The 14735-nt window shown below is 42.8% G+C and overlaps 1 protein-coding gene across 1 annotated transcript in view; it reads left to right on the top strand.

The window, feature by feature from the left end:
* The window catches only part of LOC108872984 (mitogen-activated protein kinase kinase kinase kinase 4-like), a 33580-nt gene that overhangs the window by 7081 nt on the left and 11764 nt on the right, over positions 1-14735 (top strand). Inside the window, 13 exon segments of the mRNA XM_051065974.1 lie at positions 4592-4648; positions 8364-8489; positions 8742-8852; positions 8963-9053; positions 9789-9919; positions 10059-10113; positions 10202-10280; positions 11161-11336; positions 11483-11555; positions 11664-11874; positions 11994-12155; positions 12595-12681; positions 13386-13868. Of these exon segments, the coding sequence (XP_050921931.1) occupies positions 4592-4648; positions 8364-8489; positions 8742-8852; positions 8963-9053; positions 9789-9919; positions 10059-10113; positions 10202-10280; positions 11161-11336; positions 11483-11555; positions 11664-11874; positions 11994-12155; positions 12595-12681; positions 13386-13868 (1842 nt within the window).

The raw sequence follows: 14735 nt of genomic DNA, 5'->3' as shown, positions 1-14735 counted from the left end.
CTTTGTCCACACTGACTCTGTGGGCAGACCACTAACGATACTGCTGAGCATTACTGCTCACTTCTGTTAAGTGAAAATCCACCCTAAAACATGAATCGCTAGTTTCCCTACAGTGATCTTGGACAACTGTTCTTAATTTAAGTGCGGTACAAATCTGTATCCACACCACTAAGGGTGAAACATTGTGGACATTGTGACAGCACCTGAAGTGTGTTTTCTTTAACTGGCACTGGTGGCACAGTTTCTTGTTTATACATGCTTGTGAAATAATACACATTTAATGGGAAAGTTCAGTTTCTACTTACCCCTTATGTCAGCACTCAGTTTAATAGAGCAGCCTCGATTATTGAGTTTCAAGCGTTGAGTGAGATTTCTCCACAGCATTGCTAATTGAACTCTCATAGAACGGCGTATTTTGTTTTAGGGTAGATTTTAACATAACGTCTCTGGCTCTGTAGGCAGTAAGTCAGTCAGTGGTTTTAGTGCTGAGCTGGAGAGAGGCCAGCAGCACATCTGGCCATGGTTAAGAGGAGCTGTGATGGAGGAGTGGAGATGGAGGCCAGGGAGGGCTGAGTGATAGCTCGGTGCCTCAGATAACCCCTCTGCAGCCACGCCTAGCTGGCTGCTTCAAGGGGCCCTTCAGGGCCCAACCACAGCCCCATATCCGTTCAAAGGTCTGTGTCGCAGGGGCCCAACCACAGAACTAGAGCTGAACTGGTCAGTCGATTAGTCGATATTCAGAATTGTTGACAAATTCGTAATCGAATGATTGATTAAGTGGCTTATTGAGGAAAATCCATAACATTTCCTTTTTCCCAGCTTCTCAGAATGTTCTGCTTTTCGGTTGGATATCATTGTAAAATTAATATTTTTGTTTGTGTTCTGACATATCTTGGACTAAATGATGGATCAGTTAATTGTAAAAATACCCAACTAATTGATCACTACTGAAAATAATTGTTAATTGCAGCCCTGTATAAGACAGTTGGCCTTTAAAAAGTCAGGAGAGAAAATTGTTGTCATGTGGTTTGTCAGTTCTGACAGGATGACATGTGGTAAGTTGGCAAAGAGCGCAGTGGACATTAGACTACATGTTACTGTGTCCATCCACAAGATCAGTTTTTGATATCTGTTGCCAAGATTAGACCTGAGAAATCTTTATTTACCTTGATCCCTCTTCATGGTAACCGAATGTCAAATGCTTCAAATTAGTCCATGATACTCTTTCTTATACCTCTGTGACCCAAAAGCCGCGTGTATGACATGAGTTGGAATATGTGTTCAGTCTGCATTTGACCGTCAGTGCTTGACGAAAAATTCTGCTCATCACGTTTTGCCATCATTCAAAAGTGACACTACAAGTTCAATAAGCCAGATGCTCCATTTCTTTTCCTAGGTCGGTCATGAACGCAGCACAAATTACGCTTTGTGCTCGATGATTAAATATCCTTGTGAATGAGAGGAGCATAATTTATGGCTCACAAGGCTAGAAGTGCTCTCCAATAACCATAATAAGTTAATCGTTGTGTAGTTACTGTAGAAACCTGTCCAAAGCCAAGAAGTGCTGGATTCATGTTGAAACTCAGGGCAGGAGCAGAGCCTGGTTGGTTATCCTTAAAAAAAGCACATAGTGACATATAGTCAGATTCAGATTCAGCTCTCAAATACCAATATCTGTGGTGGCCAGAAAAGTCCACTTTGGATCTGCTGCAGTCCATTATATTTTTTGTTAAATAAAGATTAAAGATAAAGGGTTTGGTTAAGACCAAAAGGGCACAAAAACTACATTTACAGTTGTGATTATTTTGATACGTTATCACTGGTTTATGTAAAATGATTAATCTATTAACAGAGAAAATGATCCTTTAAAAGAAACCTTAAAATTGCTGATTTACGGTCACATTGAGAATACATAGCTGAGAAGTATGCTGGATATGATGTTGACTTTGGTCCTCTCTGTGATTTTGTTTGCCAGTCCCTCCTAGAATAACCTAGTTAATAGTAGATTTGCAGGATCCATTGAGCAAACTTGGCTGCATCCTCTCTCCAAATAAAACTTTCCAAAAACTTGCCCATTTATAATTCGTGCTGATTCACATCATCTGTAATGACTTGTGCAGTGCAGTGTCAACCCCAAAGTAACTGCTCAGTGTTTTCCTTATTCCAAGGACAATGGCTGGTTGGTGGGAGGGGATAAAAGCACGGCAGGGAACTTGTGTGTGTGATCCAGGCACTCATCTCATTACTCATGTCCTAATGTTGTGTAACCTCAGTTGTTTTGTGGTATCAAAATGCAATAACCTTGTGGCCTAGATAACCCTATCTCCACCCAGAAGCTGAGAGACATTTGAGTTTATATGACCATAAATCCTTCAGGCTCACAGAGAAGGAATCAAAACAAAAAACACTTTGCACATTCATATCCTCACCTCCAGGTATCTATTCCAAACTAAGTCTTTAAATCATCAATAAACCCAATGTAAACAGACACTTTTGATAGGCTGTTGTAGGTTTACACACATTTAAAATTGTAAGAATTAACAGCTTTGGTTTATTAACAGCCAAAAAGAGAGATGGATGGCTTTGTTGGTGAGCTGGAGTGCTTTCTGGAGAGCAGATACAGGACTGACTTCTTGATTCTTCAATTCCTGACCTCTTTTCTTTGTGCAAATTTTTATGGCTGTGAAAGAGAAACCAGTCGCCTCATATGGAAATTAAATATGACACCATTTAACCTCTGCAGGTGCATTGTTGTGCGGTGGCCTTTAGTTCTCTAAACTGCGTTGCTTCCTGTCAGTGTTGACTCTCTTTTAGGGTTTGTAGGTGCAAACAAAGATCCTTTCCCAAAACTTAGACACTGCTGCTTTAGACAGAGACATAGTGAGAACTGATGCACACAGCTGAGTTGCCAGCTTGTTTACTGATTAGTTGACTAATTCATTAGTAATATAATAGAGCTTTTCATTATCCATTCATCTGTTGATTATTCTCTCAATTAATCGATTAGTCATTCGGACATTTTCCCAGAACCCACAGTAATGTCCTGTTTGAGGTTGACTGCTGAGTTCCTCTTGGTTACACCTGTGACCTGCGAACCCAGCAAAGTGGACTGCGTCAGCGCTAGCAGCTTGTACGCAGGGAGCTGACAGCCATAATGTCAGCTTCAGTGTTGTTTTTGTAGTGGCGACCCCTGGGATCAAAGTGAAGAGGATTAAAGGCATTGTAAAGTGTCTCTTATCCCCCTCTCCTGCCCGGTGAAAAGAGAGGGCCCCTAAGCCAGCATGGCTTTTATTGTCATAATCCATACAGTTTCAATTGACTATGGAATGCACTGGCTAAGATGATGGTTGTGGTGTTGGTGGGGGTGTCCATATGTGTGACTGAGTTGGTAAGAATGTGCTTTTATACGTGTCACCCTTCTGCAAGCGTGCACGAGGTCTGTACAGTGTGTTGATGTATGTGTGTCTGAGACAGTTGCTGCAGTGACCAGCAGTATCACTGCAGCGTTGTCTGAGAGAAGAAGGGGAATACCCGTACCCATCTGGGCCAGCTCCCAAAAATGTCCCATGTTTTATCTCCTCTCAGAGTCAGGGGGCGGGGGGTGGGGGGAGGTTGAAGAGAGGCCTCTATTTCAGTCCTTTGTTTATGTAAGGAGTGGCAGTGGGGTGTTGGGAGAGCAGAGAAGTCTGGGAATGTTGGGTCTATATAGCTTGGGAATAACATGTTCATCTGTGGTGTGTACTGTTTATAGTAAGTTTATGTGGGCTGTGGGATACATGTATCTTGAGATTGTAAACAGATTGTGAACAGTTAAATAATTGATTTCAGTTGATTGATTTTATTTGTGAATCAGTTTATTTTCTTGTGTATTTTGTCATAAGTTTGTTTATAAAATGTCAATGACAATGTCTTCACAAACAACAGTCCAAAACCCAAAGATATTCAATTTGCAATCATGTAAAATGGAGAAAAAAACAAATCCTCACATTTTAGAGGCTGAAATCAGAAAATATCTGGTATTCAAAATAGTTGCGGATTTATTTTCTAATCATCAATTAATCAACAACTCATCTCAGATCTAAATACAACACAAATTATCACATTGCGCACAGCGCAGCATCACCTGATTAATCAATTAGTCACTCAACAGAAAATTAATCTCCAACCTCTTTTATATTTGATTAATTGTTTTTTTTGTCCCTCAAACAAAAATGCTTCATTGTAAATTGAATATTGATGGGTTTTTCACTGTTAGACAATCAAACACATCACTTTGGGCTCTATGATCGACATTTTTCACTATATTCTGACATTTTAATTAACAAATCTTGAAAACAATATGTAGATGAGACTATAAATTGCAGCCCTACATACAGAGTGTATAGAAATACAAATTCACAACTTATAAATTGTGCATTTGTTAAATTTACCAGGCAGCACAGTGGGATGCATTCACACTCTTTGTTTCTGGCAGTAACACGTGCACAAGCTTCCTCAGCTCATTAATCATCACCCAGTTGACAGTTAATAACAGCACAATGAGTTTGCCATGTGGAGTGCGAACGCTCACCTCTGTTTTGTTTCTTCGCAGGGACGACACGTCAAGACTGGACAGCTGGCTGCCATCAAGGTCATGGACGTCACAGAGGTAAAGCCCAAACTATATGTTGTTTCAGCTTTGATATCACAGTGGAAGCATGTGTGGCAGCAGCAGTGATCTGCAAAGGGCTGCAAAGTCCTGTGGAAATAAAGGCACCCTATCATGCAGGTTTGCTTGTTCGTGACTAATCTTAAACATAATCAGACATTTAGTAACAGGTTTAACATGTATGCTTTGTACATTGTGATTTTCCAGTCTTCCCTGAGAGTTACAGATTAGACATGTCAGCTGGTTTTTGCTGAGCTTTATGTCGCAACCTCTTCAAGTGAAGAGGAGGCTGTACGTGTGCTGCAGCATCTACTGAAAAAAATTGGTCAAATATGAAAATTGGATGCTCTTTGGGAACATCGTACTTGGATATATTTGAGTCTTTGCCCTTATTGTCTGGTTAATATTAAAATCTGTAGACATTCCATCACATCTGACGTCTTAATCTGTTTGGGCTTGCAGAGAAGAAAATGCCATGTTTTTTAATGACCCCCCCCCCCAAATAATAAACAGCAGGGGAAGGGCAGAGGCAACAGGATGCTTTTTGAGTGAAGTGCGTCATTTAGCGGCCAGCGGGCTGCCCTCAGCTGTGGGAGGTCCTGTCTGCAGATGAGAGCAGGCACACAACCACACATGCACATATGTAGAAACACAAAGCAGAGGGTTTCAGAGGAGCAGCAGTGAAGGCCAGCAGGGCCAACCACCCACACAGCTATAATAATGATGGAGGAGTATGGGCGTAATCATACTGTACACACACACGCACACACACATGCACAATAACAGGCCTTACTGGTGAATCCTATCCCTGGGTTCATCAGCTTCCCTTGGGGAGCAAAGTAGCAAACTAAAGTCATCAGCTAAATTTCAACAATGCACCACTCCCCTTATAAGGACACATTTACACATACAGTATTCCCAGTGTATCCCAACACTGTGATCATCATCAGCCTGACAGAGGTTAGTGACGCAGCAGCAGATAGACTGTGTCCTGACTTGCCTGCTGCCACTCCTCACATAAGCCTACGTCACGATGAATCAGAGTAATACACTTGACTGATTTGTTATCATGTATAACCAGTACAGAGAATATTGCCCAACTGTTTCCTGCTCATACACAAGGTGTGCCTGAAAGACATGTAGGAACTTACAGGCAGAAGTGCTTCTGTTTAATGGGATTTTTTTGTCACATAAAGCAGGCTCCTTTACCTATACCTCTGAGGCAAAACCTGTTTTACCGTATGTTGTAAGTGCAAACCAACAGTTGGTTTCCCTTTAACATGTCTGTATGTTAAAGCAGTACACATTAGTAGATAACACTGACTGATACTAGGTTAGCTTGTAGACTTTCCAGCCAGACAGCTATTATAACACATCATTCTGCAACCAAGCCAGACTTTTATTAGCTGCACATGTCTGACTGATTCATCATGTATTGTCTCTCCACCTTTAACTCACCTACCGTGAGTTTTAAGTCAGTGTGTGACTCTGGTTTAAATTTGTGAGGTGTGAGTGTCGACAGAGAGCCTTTCTTTTTTAGCTGTATACAGTTAGAACATTTCAGTTACATATACAGCCTAATTAGAGCTGATCGATCAGTCTGTAGTTTTTGCTAATCAGTTATAACCTGATGATTTCTGTGGGTTAGTGAGGCCATGTTGCACTCTCCTCTGTCCTGGCTGCACTAGAGCTCATCCACAGGCATGCTGGCCTGTCCAGTGTCACTCTGACCCACATTCTCATCTCTGCTCCACATTCTCAAATCCAAACACTCCTCTCCTCCGCCGTCATACGGGCCTGAAGCTAAAAATGCCTTTCTACTTTGAGGATCTATTTTTTCTGTTTGTATATAAACTGAACAATTTTGGCCTTTGTTTTTGTTTGTGTAGCTGCTGCATACTACTTTTTGACAAACTGGTAAAGGCCATATTTGTTGTTTGTGGTTTTAAATGCTGTTTACATCATATCCTTGCTGTTTTGTTGGAGTTTTTTCCTCTGAAATATATTACGTAGCTTTTAACATCTGTTCTGCGTTCCTGTTGAGCCTGTTACAGATTTGTTTAAATTTGCTGTTGTTAACAAACAGATTTTTTCCATATGATTGATCCTGAAAATTCCAAAAACGTCCATTGACTTAAAGAAATTTGCATTTTCTCTCATATTTGTCTCTTGTATCATATCCTCTTGAATCATGCATAAAGATTACGTGTGATCTAGCACCACAGACTAATAAATGTTGAGTTGACATATTGTTTTCTCTCATATCCTCTGCGCCTTCAGTTGACCAAAGCTCCACTCCTCCTCTCTCTCTTCTCTCTCTCTCTCTCTGACACACATCACCATATGATTGTGTCTGTCTCCTCCTCACCATGTGACTTGTGGCAGCGAGGCTTTCACAGTCGGGAGTGTGATAATCCAACAGCTGCACAGCAGAAAGGGGGGTAGATGGGGGGGTGAGTTGGAGAGGGGGAGTGCGCACAACAGAAAGGCTTACGTCAACTCAAACGAGTCATGCAGCAGCAGTATGGCCGCCTGCATACACAGCTAACTGCCATTTTGCTATAGGTGATGCACAGCACTCTAAACAGCGTGGTAATATGCACACACAGCATTCCTTATTCTTCATTTCTCGATATTTCAGTGCTGTGTAGTCGAGGGCTAATTAATAATATAAAGAGGCAAACTCCCACATTGTCCTCTGCAGTGATAATAGTGTACATCCACCCCCACCTTTGGTCCCCCTCCTCCCACTCCTCCCACTGTACTTTCTATAGGAGAGGGCCGTGTAACCATAAAGCACACCACTCGCAGGCAGATCCCTGCATGTGTTCAATTAGCGTGTCACTGTTAATCATTGTCAAGATGCTATTGGGTGCACGCAGGGAGTTGCGCTGTAGCTAGTTATGACCTTTTGCGAAGGCGTGATACTGGACAGGTTTCGCTCCTGTTACTTGCACTAAAGGCCCCTTCCAGCAGAGACTGAACCGTGTGAAAGCTACATCTGGCAGCTGATGTAGCTTTTTTAAACTCTGGATAAACCCACTGATTGCTCTTACACTTAGCATGTGTGTTTTTAGGTTGTATTTGATTATGAAAGACATCAATTTACTGTCAGTTTATTCATCTTACATGTGTACTCCCAGTATACACTGAATTTGTTGTTGTTGTGCTAATGTCAGTTCTTAGCTTAATTTGCAGCTCTAAACAAATCTACTCAGGATCATGTTAGCCTGATACTAATGTATATCTGTGAGGGATTTGCCATTGATCTAATGTATATTTAGCGGGGGTTTTTGTGTGTGTGTATTTTTTTTTAACAAGGGATTAACAATAATGGCTACTGTACACATCAACTCACAATGAGACTCACTCATGCATCATTAATCCCTAAACAAAGGAATCATTTTCCAGTAAATGAACGACTCATACTGCATTGTTATATAGTCCTAGACATGAATAAGGCCTGGCCAGACTGAGCTGAAACCACACTAGGGCGTTGTCACATAGCTTGACACTTGCTATGACCCTAAATATGGAAGTGAATTGATTTGGATGTGAAATGAAACGTCACTCAAGGCCAAATGATGATTAAAGGCCCAATGTCCACACAGTGATTACTGCATTTCATCATAAAGATTTTCCAGAGCAAGGACAAATGCCCTCTTTTTAACTTGTGTGTGTGTGTTTTTGTGTGTGTGTGTGTGTGTGTGTCTAGGATGAAGAGGAGGAAATTAAACTGGAGATCAATATGTTGAAGAAGTATTCCCACCACAGAAACATAGCCACCTACTATGGTGCTTTCATTAAGAAAAGCCCCCCGGGACACGATGACCAGCTATGGGTAAGTCCTCAAATCCATCCAAGAAATTAGGCTTGAGTAAGAAGTATGCAACAAAGAAAACATGTAGCCACCACACTTAACCTCTGTGATATTTCCTTTTTTTCTGTTCTCCCTAACGTCCTAGTGTTTTCTAATTTTTACTCGTTCAGTCCACTGTGGTGTCTTTATATTCAGGCTGGTTCATATTACAAAGTTTGGTCAGGTATGACTGATTTATCTTCTGATGATTCATATTCTGTGTCTGTCGTGTAGCTGGTGATGGAGTTCTGTGGAGCTGGTTCCATCACAGACCTGGTGAAGAACACCAAGGGGAACCAGCTGAAGGAAGACTGGATCGCCTACATCTCCAGAGAGATCCTCAGAGTGAGCTTCCTCTCCTCTCCCCTCCTCTTCATCTCCTCTTCTTTTCTCCTCTCTCCTCCTCTCCTCTCTCACTCATGTCCCGTGTCTGTCTGTCTCTCCCCCCCCTTCAGGGTCTGGCCCATTTACATGCCCACCACGTCATCCATCGTGACATCAAGGGCCAGAACGTCTTGCTGACTGAGAATGCTGAAGTTAAACTAGGTGAGGGCAGCACAGATCTCAGATCCAGTGTTGATCAGTTGTTGTGCTGCTGAATTTTTGTGCTGCTAGTCATCCTGTCGAGTTACAGCCTCTGAAACTTGGTATCAAATCTTAAGTCTTTCTACAGATGCAAAAATTAAAGTTAAAGTTCTCTTTTTCCACTCGAACGGCCCAGCTTATCTGCTCTGTCGGGACTGTGTGGGTTGTGGTTTGATCAGATTTCAGTCATATTGCTGGCAAGACAAGCAAACAACCCCACAATTGTCATTACATTCTGATTCAAACATTGCTGCTCAACTGATTGGAGCACAGATTTACAAGAAATCATATTTTGCCAACTGAGCCCACCCACTTAAAAACAGTGAAGACAAATGGACAAATATGGAAATCTCTTCTGTGATATGGTTGTGTGTTCATGTAGGATCCCATCAGTTACAGTAAGAAGCTGATCGTTAAAACTTAAAATCTACCCTCTTAAAGTTACAGTGGTTGATATTTCAGTCCTGGTTGGTTTAGGGGATTTGTGCATCATTTGCTGTGAATTCCTTGTGCATAGATACCCAATTTGAATCTCATGTAGTAATGGCAGCCACTGTCAACCACAGTTATTATCAAAAACAGGATTTGATATCAGTGAAAATATAAGAATTCTAACTTGACTAACTAAAGTGCTTCAGCTCTGACTGCAGGGTTATGCATATTGTTGACTGTGGTTACTCTCATTACTCTCTCCAGTGGACTTTGGTGTGAGTGCTCAGCTGGATCGGACAGTGGGACGGAGAAACACCTTCATCGGGACTCCTTATTGGATGGCTCCTGAGGTTATCGCTTGTGACGAGAACCCAGACGCTACATACGATTACAGAGTAAGAGCCTCCAATAAGTCTCAAGCAGTCAAAGCTTGTGTTTTTGTTTAAAGCAGGTGTATTGTACCTGTGAACGTCTCAATTTGTCTGAGCATGTGCACTTGTGGTTTTGGCTAACGGGCATCGTCCTCTCTTGCAGAGTGATCTGTGGTCTTGTGGTATCACAGCTATTGAAATGGCTGAAGGAGCGCCACGTGAGTAACAGATTTTGTTACTGTTGGTGTTTTTGTGTCGATTCGGTTTCTTAAAATCTTATCGATGCACACGTGCTTCTTCTTTCAGCTCTGTGTGACATGCACCCTATGCGTGCGCTCTTCCTCATTCCAAGAAACCCTCCTCCTAGGCTCAAATCCAAAAAATGGTGAGTACCACCCAAACAGGATGTTTTCTGTGTGCATGTATGAGTATTTCTATCCTTTCCAATCTTCCTTTTACCCGAATAAATCCTTATATATCAAGTTAGTCCATAATATTTTATGTATAGATTTCCTATTTGGCCTCTTTATGTGAACTCTTGTGCATTTTGATTTTATCTCTGGCCTCAGACCAGGCAGCTACAGAGACTTGAATCCTGAGCTCGGCCTTTCCTCTGTGCTTTGCTGCTGAGCTGAACATCTGTGGTACACCTGCTCTGGCAGACTCAGCCTCTCCTGGCACACACTGCAGGGCTGGTCTGGATGTATGCACTGCAGAAAAAAATCAAACCTTTGACATTGACATTGAAAAGATACATTTGGACTTTTTGAAAAGTTCAGTATTATTTGTCTAAAAACAGAGCATAAAATATAATTTAAAGATGGAACTGACATTATTGTAGACCCTATTTTGTATGAAACAGTTTGTTTTGCAGTTGTCATTTCAATTTTGAATTGTGTAATTAAAAGTGAATCAAACTCTTAGCAGCAGCAGGTGCAGTGATGATGATAATGTCATGGTGTATATGCGATGAAAGGTTTGATGCTGCCTGTCTATGTGCATAAACCTCAATTTACACTGAGAAACCAGAGACTGTTGTCATGCTGTGCAGTGTTTCAGAGACCTGAGTGATGTTAGGACTGATGGGCATTTTGGAATCAGAGCTTGTTTGCAGAAATGTCTGTTTTACTTAGGAGCCATGGATTCGCTCTGTCCTCATGCGGCTGAAATATCTGTCTGGCTCCCGCTGTCTCTTCTTATAATTCACCCTCTCCGTCACGCATTGTTTCTCTCTCCCTTGACTCTCCCTTCCAATCCTCCCACAGGTCCAAAAAGTTTTTCAGTTTCATCGAGAGCTGTCTGGTGAAGAACTACACGCAGCGTCCCCCGACGGAGCAGCTGCTGAAGCACCCCTTCATCCGCGACCAGCCCAACGAGAGGCAAGTCCGCATACAGCTCAAAGACCACATCGACCGGACCAAGAAGAAGAGGGGAGAGAAGGGTGCGTCTGACTCTGTGTCTAATCAGTTCCTCCTTTTCTGAGTTATTGTCTCTGTGTAAATGTCCACTGTGTACAATAGATAATCGCATGTCATTTCTCAAGCCAGTTTCTGTAGTGAGTTGACTTCTTCATTTTTCCAAGTACAGATGAGACAGAGTATGAGTACAGTGGCAGCGAGGAGGAGGAAGAGGATCCCCCAGAGCAGGAGGGAGAACCCAGGTATGATCAAGTTGTCACAGCACATGTATATCTACTATCTACTGGCCACATTTTAAATTGAACCCAGTCTAATCTAATCCTTATGTCCTAATTCCTCCCATCGTCCAGCTCCATTGTCAATGTGCCAGGTGAGTCTACTCTCCGCCGCGACTTCATCCGCCTGCAGCAGGAGAACAAGGAGCGCTCAGAGGCGCTTCGCCGCCAGCAGCTCCTCCAGGAGCAGCAGCTCCGGGAGCAAGAGGAGTACAAGCGCCAACTACTGGCCGAGAGGCAGAAACGCATTGAGCAGCAGAAGGAGCAGAGGAGGCGGCTGGAAGAGGTAGCATGATGTTTTTTTTTTTTTCTAGAACTTGGTCACAGATGAGACTGATGAAAGATCAGACTGCTGAAAGTCATGATTTTGTTGTTGACAATTTCTTTTGTGTACTGTCCCCATAGCAACAGCGACGTGAACGGGAGATGAGGAGGCAACAGGAGCGTGAGCAGCGTCGCCGTGAGCAAGAGGAGAAGAGGCGTATTGAAGAGATGGATCGTAGACGTAAAGAAGAGGAGGAACGCCGGCGGGCCGAGGACGAGAAGAGGAGGAACGATCGCGAACAGGTCAGCTTTAAAATAACCCACAGAATTAGCACATGGATCTTGATGTAGTACTTTTGAAATCAACTAAAGGTCTGTCTGTTCTTGCCAGAAGGTAGAATTTGCTAGTCGTGTTTAAGGAGATGGTGCAGTGAGGTGCAGACGACACGCGCTGAGCTAAGCTTACAGTTAATGGTTCAGAGGGAAGATGAATTACAATTAGAATTGGTACAGATTTCAAAAAAAGAACAAGGTAGTAGTCTTGTGAGGATCAGGAAGATGAGTTAAGAATGGATTTTAGGGTCGTACACCTGCCACATTACCTGTGAGAACATGCTAGATTAGATGTTGCTTATTCATGTTGGACAAGTAAGAAAAAAAATCCCAAATTGATCCGTGATTTTCCTGCCTTTTTTGATTCCATGCCCTCTAACTACATTGGCTGCTTTGCTTTGATTGACAGGAGTACATCCGACGTCAGCTGGAGGAGGAGCAGAGACACCTGGAGATGCTGCAGGAGCAGCTGCTCCGTGAACAGGCCATGCTGCTGGTCAGTCACACACACACGCACACACAGTTTTCTTCCTCCTGCCTTAGCTGGCACTTCAGCCTTTTAATACAATTATAAAGCTATGGGTTAAAACATAATGATGATGAAATGGTTCAATTGTTAGCTCATGTTTTGTGTAAACATGAGATATTTTTATTGACACATGTTTATGAATGAAATCCTTTGAGTGTGGCAGTGGTGAGGACTGTGGGAGGAAATGCTCCAAAACAAACCTTTGTTTTCATTTCAGGTGTGTTTCTTTGAGTCATATCCAGATCATAAAATTGTTGAATCGTTTCCACTACAAATACACGTCAGAAGAAATGTTGTGTTCTTACATGTATCACATTTTGTCAGTGCGTCCTCTTTTTTAAAAATCATATTTCACATTCTCATATTTGAACTTAATTAATAATTTGTGTCTTTTTAGAAATGTTTTTTTAAGATTAACTGTATGTATTTTCTTTGATGTAATGTCTTAATCAGGAGTGACATAGTGTGACTTTACATAGCAGACTTAAGAAGTATAATGATACAGAATTTACAGTGGAGTAAACTGGGCAAATGTGGTGACAAATGCTGCTGTCTGTGTACAGTAAATGCTTTAAAAAATGGCACTGACACTGATTTTTAGTCAGCCCAAGTTGCTGCCAGCTCCCCCGTCTCTTCTCACCCCCTTGACTCAACCCCAAACTCTACAATAGGAGTTCAAGTGGCGGGAGCTCGAGGAGCAGCGCAAGGCCGAGCGACTCCATAAGCGCCTGCAGCAGGAGCAGGCCTACCTGCTGTCGCTCCAGCACGAATCCAAACAGCAGCCTGGCGACAAGACCAAAATCCCCTCAGACCATAGCAAACCCCCACAGACCACCTCCACCCTGCCCCCTGACAGAACCCTAGCAACAGCCCCGCAAGCTCAGGTCCTTGACAGCGTCGTTTCTGTAGCGAGAGGAGCTCACGAGTCCTCCCGAGCCCCTCAGACCACCCCCTCTGACGGCGCTAAATCCCAGGCAGCAATGCCAGAAAAGACTGACGCTGTTGAGACCTGTCCCGGCCAGCCCACAAACTCCCCCAGCCCCAGCCCCGCTCAGACTGAAACCCCAACTGACTCTAAACCTCCCCAGGCAGAGAGTTCGGAGCCCGACAGGCCCGCCGAGTCTGTCAGTCATCCTCCTCAGCCTATCAGAGAGGTGAACCTCCTCCTCGGCTCTGCCTTAGTCCGCTGCCTGCTCTTTCCAGCTTCTTCTTGCTTGTCTTCACACAGCCTCAGAGGCCATGATGATGGAGGTGGTGCGAGCAGCAAATAATAGTTTTCTTCAGCCCAAACAGTTAGATTTAATTTCTGTTTTGGATGCTGTGGTGGTATTCCAAAGCAATAACTAATTTGTTACAACGCAGGCTGCCTCAGTCAGGCCCTTTTGAACAAAACGAGTAGGGGGTACGGTGGAGAATGGAGAAACCACAGGCTCGCAACCACCAGCAACCAGCCTTTTTATGTCCTGAATAAACCAGAGCTGTTCTCCTCCACTCTCTCTTGGCACTCGCTCTCACTTGCACTGTTGCTAGTCTCCTTGACTACTAAAACCATTAGGATGTTTGAAATATTTTCGTCTTAATATTCACTGTTGAGCAGGCTGAGCAAGAGAAAGAGAAATAATCAATTTTTAGGTTTGGAAGAATAAGCAACATTCCAGTCTTACTTCCATCTTTTTAGGCTCATTTTCAGATGATTCGTTTTTATTGTTTTTCCCACACGAATAAAGATGATTCCATCTGCTTTTATTTTTTTAGTTCCCCATAATTTCACCCTTTTATCTTTGAGTCCAGTCTCATCAGAAGAACAAAAAATCAAGTGCTATTTTCGTCCTCTTCTCTTAGAGGTTTTTCTCCTCAGAGCAACACAGAACCACAAGTGTTAGGAATTTCTCTTGATCTTGGATGGCCGACCTGTGACATTCTTCAATGTGGTTGTTTTGACTCTGAATGTGTGTGGACGGGGCCGTTGCATGTGGATGGCTGAGGCCCAAAAACTAACACGCAGGACACCCAGGCAGTGT

Source organism: Lates calcarifer, linkage group LG7_2 (assembly GCF_001640805.2).
Source record: "Lates calcarifer isolate ASB-BC8 linkage group LG7_2, TLL_Latcal_v3, whole genome shotgun sequence".
NCBI classification, from domain to species: domain Eukaryota; kingdom Metazoa; phylum Chordata; class Actinopteri; family Centropomidae; genus Lates; species Lates calcarifer.
Note: the sequence above shows the minus strand (reverse complement) of the source record. Positions and strands in the feature narration are given on the sequence as shown.